This window comes from Plasmodium reichenowi, chromosome 14, assembly GCF_001601855.1.
Source record: "Plasmodium reichenowi strain SY57 chromosome 14, whole genome shotgun sequence".
NCBI lineage: Eukaryota > Apicomplexa > Aconoidasida > Haemosporida > Plasmodiidae > Plasmodium > Plasmodium reichenowi.
This window is the reverse complement of record NC_033659.1, coordinates 2,529,958-2,535,413: the sequence shown is the minus strand read 5'-3', so window position 1 is coordinate 2,535,413 and position 5,456 is coordinate 2,529,958. Positions and strand designations below refer to the sequence as shown.

The window sequence follows — 5,456 nt, the reverse complement described above, 5'->3', positions numbered from 1 at the left end:
AAAATAATTTTTTTTTTTTTTTTTTTTTTTTTTTTTTTTTTTTATCCTTATTTTTAGTTGTACCGAATTGATACGAAGTTGTTACCTAGAGACATATCAAAATATTTATTAAATAAATATCATATTGAGACATGTGATAAGAATAAAAGAGACGTTACTCCATATTATAAATTATTAAAGCAAGAGGTAAGAAATGCATAAAATATATATAAATCGGTATTTTATATTTCTTAAGTTGGTGTAAATATTAGAATCTATATTATGTACATTTTTTTTTTTTTTTTTTTTTCCCTTATTCTTCCTTTTTATAGTCTGTATATCCCTCCGCGCTAAATTATTTTTTCTACAAAACAACGTTCCCAAACAAACATGAACAATTATTCCTCTTGTGGGGAAATGGTCCATCTTTGATTAATTTTATATTCCAAGTAATAAAATGAAAATTCTTACATATATATATATATATATATATATATATATATATATATATATATATATATATATGTATGTATATATATATATATATTTTTTTTTATCAGACCTTATGTTTTTGCTTTTTAATCATATTATCTTGCTGGATATTTTTATTAAGAGTTGATAACATAACATGGTTTCAACTATATAGTTATGGAAGCTTATCCATATGCGTGTGTATATTAGTCTTTTTCTTCATATTAAAATATATAATTTATTATAATGTTATGGTTACTAAAACGGGTTATTTAATAGATACCAAGTTATTGGAGCAGGTAAAAAAAAATATATATATATAATTTTATATAACACAAAATGGAGAACAATATATATATATATATATATATATATGTATATATATTTGCATTTTATAGGTTTGGGAATATGAAAGATCAGATAATATAAAGAGAATATCAGAATTTATTGATGCCATAAAAATTAAGGTAAGAATTTATATAATATATATATATATATATATTTATATGTTAATTTTTATTTTAAATTTATCATTTTCCATTTTATAGTCAACTTTACATGCATTAAAAGAAGGAGGAGAAATATTTTGGAGACAACTATTAATAAAATCAAGCACTGTTCCATCCAATATACAAGAGAAAATGTTTAGTATTTGGATAGGCTTAGATGAAGAAAATAGAGGAATTATCGATTCATCAAAGATATTAAAATTTCTAAAATCACAAGGAATTAATCTAACATCTGAACATGATATTAGGGTAATATATATATATATATATATATATATATTATATACAGTTTCTCTTATATCAATATTAATTTCGTGTTTTGGTTTCACAAATTAACACAATATAATATATATATATATATAATAATTTATTTTATATGTTTAGGAATTTTTGGAGGTATTTGATAGAAATAATAAAAACGGTTTAAATCAAGAAGAATTCTTTGTTCTCATTATTATTGTGAAACAAATTTTGGTGGAGCTTTTGGACATAAATGCCGTTCAGGTAAAATAAAAACAATAATAATAATAAAGATTATAAAATACTATAATATTGAAAAAAAAAAAAAAATGTATATCCTTTCCATTTATTTTTTCCCTTTTTATATATAGTCCCTATTCGAAGAAGTATATGGCATACCTTGGAAATCGTTATCTTCCATTGATGTTAATAGTTTAAAAAAAATACTAACAGAAGTAAGATGAATATATAATTTTTTTTTTCTTTTTTATTTACACAGTTATATATATATTACTATATTTTTCATATAATATATTTACTTATTAATTCGTCCTTTTTTTCATTTTTTTCTTTTTTTTTTTTCTTTTCTTTTCTTTCTATTGTAGTTAAATTTAAAATGGCCACATGGAAAAATCAGAAACCTCATTGATTTCGTTTGTGAAAATAAAAAAACAAAATATGTTAGTGCGGAATATTTCATTAAACAACTAATAAATATAGAAGAAGTCACATTACAACCTTTTCATGTAAGTTCATAAAAAAAATTAAAGAAATAGCAAACACATCATTACAATAAATTATAGCATATATATATATATATATATATATATATATATATCGTATAATATATAAATGTAAGGTATAAATATATTCATTAACAAAAAAAAAAAAAGAAAAAATGATATGATATGATAAATTTCTTAATTTTACACTCATTTTATTTTTATTCTTATTTACAGTCAGCATCTGATTCAAAATAAAAATAATTAGGTACCATTTCTTTCGACATCCATATCATTTTTCTGTTTTTTTTTTTTTCTTTTTTGTTTGAAATTGGCAAAAATATTAATAGTTATAATATTTTCCTTTATATATATATATATATATATATATAAACAAATAAATTATATTTTTTTACCAGAATATATATTCTTAAATATAATATTTTGTAATATTTACCTACTTATATATATATATATATATATATATATTTAAAAAAGAAAAAAAGAATCTATAGATATATTACACAATTTCGTGTTTTAATATATAATTATTTTATACACATAAATATGCATTTATATATTTGTCATTTTTTTTTTTATTTTTTATTTTTTTTATTTTTACATATATCTCTTTTAGTTTTTATTTTTTTGTAATTTAAAATTTGTTGAATAATTATATGATTTTATATTTCCTTGTTATAATTACTTATTTTTAAAGGTTTTAATATTTATTATTTATATATAATACTATATATTTGTAACTTTTTTTTTTTTTTTTTTTTTTTTTTTTGTTTACCACTTAATAATACACTTAATTAATATTCTATTGTGTATCCCATTTTAGTTATTTATTTAGTATATTTTTATTTTAATATTTTGAAAAATTTTGCATAATATAATTCCTCTGGAATATATAAGAATATTATTGTTTTCCACATATATCATAAAACATTTTCTTTTTCTTCTTTTATTTTTTTTTTCCTTTTTTATTATAAGTTCTCTTGAATGTTATGAAAATAAATATTGAATAAATACAGGATGTGAAATGTGAACATTTTACCTATTCATGTTAAAGTTGAATTGTATACATAATATATATATATATATATATATGTATGTTTGTGTGTATTTATATATTTATTCATTTATAATATATATATTTGTGCATTTACCAATTTTTATTTTTTTTTTTATTTTTTTTTTATTTTTTTTTTATTTTTTTTTTTTTTTTTTCCTATATAAATATCCACATTACTGATCATTCCATTTCTTAATGAGGAGTAATATCATAGTGTAAACAGAAAAAAAAAAATGGTCTTATACGAATCCTATATATCCTTAAATAAGCATATAAAAAAAGATGATGTAAGAAATTTGATGAAAAATTTTAACTATATAATAAATAAGCACAATGGAAATGTAATAAGTATAAATGATTTAGGCTGGAGAAAGTTTGCTTTTTGTATAAAGAAACCGAAAGTGGGTACTTTTCATTTTGGAAGATTTTATTGTATTACTTTTTATTCGAACAGTAAAAGTATAAAGGATTTGAATGAATTTTTTCATAGTAATACTTATGTCTTAAGATTTTTAAATATGAAGATGAAATATAGATCAAATTTTTTAGTTGCTCCTTTTTCATATGTAAATGAAATTGAGAATAGTAATACATAAAATAAAATAATTGTTATTAAAATTATTTTTTGATACAAAATGTATTATGTATAAAATTACATGTTTAATTATGTCACATGTTAAATATATTCTTTATTTATTTTATTTCATTATTTTATTTATTTTTTATTTTTTTTGGTTTTTATTTCAATAAATGTATTTCTACATTTATTATATATATTAGTGCTTATATATTCATTTTTATGTTATTAATTTTTTACAAAATCACAAAAAAATATCTTAAAATTAAATTAAATATAATAATGTTGAAGATATGTAAGAATATTTATGTATGTAGATTTAAATATATAAATATATATTATAAATTCATCAAAAGGGGAGAAAAAAAAAAGAAAAGAAAAAAAAAGGGAATTTTCTCCTACATATAATATAAATATAAATATATATATATATATATATATAATATGTATATTCTTATATATTTAAATTTATAAGTACAAAAGTATATAATATTTAAATCAATGTTCAAAAATATAATTATGAAGAATTAATTAAAAATAAAATTAAAATATTACATTATGTAAGAAGATATATAAATCTTTTATTTATTTTAATTTTTTATTTTATTTTATTTTAATTTTTTATTTTTTTTTTTTTTTATTTTTTTTTATTTTTTTTTTTTATTATTATGATACTTGTAGTTTCTTATTAGCTTCAGTAACATTATCTTCCTTATTATCCAGTTTTTTTTTTTTTGATTTTTTTGAATTTTTTTTCTTCTTTAAGATATCATATATATCAATACACATATCTAGGGTTTCACCGATTTGTCTGGTCGTATTTTCATCATCAAATGTATTTCTTAATCCTATATAAGTTCTATAGGTTTCATCCATTTCTGTTATTTTATTTTTCATTTTTTGAAAGAGAATTTGGTTATTGTTTGTAATAAACTCTAAGATAAACATATCTGCATTTGCAATATTTAAATTCTTTTTAATATTATTAGTAAAACAATATAAAGCTATTTGTGAAGGTGTATAAATGAAAGTGGTATAAAAATTTTCAATTAATTTTATACAATCTTTTGAAGCATTAAAACAAATAGTATTTATAATAGTTTCCATTGAATTATCAATTTTGTCTGCTTCCAAAATATATTTATTAATATAATTTTCAAATTGACTTTTTATATAAAAAATACATTCTTTAGTATATAAAAAATTTAATTCAAAATTTAAAGAAGAACATACAATATTTTCATGTTCTAATACTTTATCTAAATTTATATCAATATCATTAAAAAATTCATTTATTTTATATAAACGACCATATCCTTCTATTTTTATAGCTAAGACTATACATGTAAATATTAATATACGTGGATCATATTCTAATATTATTTCCTTTAAATAAAATCGGTTATATAATATTGTTGCACATTCTACAATATGTGGCCTTAGCATTTTTATTTCACAAAAATGTACCAACTGATAACAAAAATATACTTTCGTCTTTTCTACATCGTTATATTTAGGTATTTTTATATTATAATCTTTAAACTCTTCTTTAAAATCATTGTATTTTTTTAAACATATATTATCAATTTCTTTTCGACTTTTGAAAAACCACTTTTTCATATGTGTTGTATCTTCTGGATAATTCATATTCTTTTTTTTTTTTTTAAATTAATATCACTTTATTTTCCATTTACAGAAAAAAAAAAAAAATATAAAATAAAATAAATAAATGAATAAACAAAATTAAAAAATATATATATACATATCACTAAAACATGATCATTACATATATATATATATATATATATGTATGTATACTTATTATTCTTAAAGATTAAAGGAACTTGTATAATCTTATAAAATTTTTTTATAAATATTTA

At 17.8% G+C, this 5,456-nt stretch overlaps 3 protein-coding genes across 3 annotated transcripts in view; 2 read left to right on the top strand and 1 right to left on the bottom strand.

Moving 5' to 3' along the window:
- PRSY57_1463100 (putative membrane protein) overlaps window positions 1-2,179 on the top strand; it is a gene marked incomplete at both ends in the record, with an annotated part of 4,970 nt that extends 2,791 nt beyond the window's left edge. The window contains 9 exons of the mRNA XM_012910227.2: window positions 58-186; window positions 312-428; window positions 540-749; window positions 849-917; window positions 999-1,208; window positions 1,344-1,463; window positions 1,571-1,654; window positions 1,805-1,945; window positions 2,159-2,179. Coding sequence (XP_012765681.2) covers window positions 58-186; window positions 312-428; window positions 540-749; window positions 849-917; window positions 999-1,208; window positions 1,344-1,463; window positions 1,571-1,654; window positions 1,805-1,945; window positions 2,159-2,179 — 1,101 coding nt within the window. The remainder of the gene's footprint in view (window positions 1-57; window positions 187-311; window positions 429-539; window positions 750-848; window positions 918-998; window positions 1,209-1,343; window positions 1,464-1,570; window positions 1,655-1,804; window positions 1,946-2,158) is intronic.
- A 1,053-nt stretch (window positions 2,180-3,232) lies between these two features.
- Window positions 3,233-3,595, top strand: PRSY57_1463000 (mitochondrial ribosomal protein S6-2 precursor, putative; the record flags this gene model as incomplete). Its single annotated transcript, XM_012910226.1, has 1 exon — window positions 3,233-3,595. The coding sequence occupies one exon, from the start codon at window positions 3,233-3,235 to the stop codon at window positions 3,593-3,595; it is 363 nt and encodes a 120-aa protein (XP_012765680.1).
- A 647-nt stretch (window positions 3,596-4,242) lies between these two features.
- Window positions 4,243-5,223, bottom strand: PRSY57_1462900 (cyclin-like protein; the record flags this gene model as incomplete). Its single annotated transcript, XM_012910225.2, has 1 exon — window positions 4,243-5,223. One exon carries the CDS (start codon window positions 5,221-5,223, stop codon window positions 4,243-4,245), a length of 981 nt encoding a protein of 326 aa, XP_012765679.2.
- Window positions 5,224-5,456: the final 233 nt, after the last annotated feature.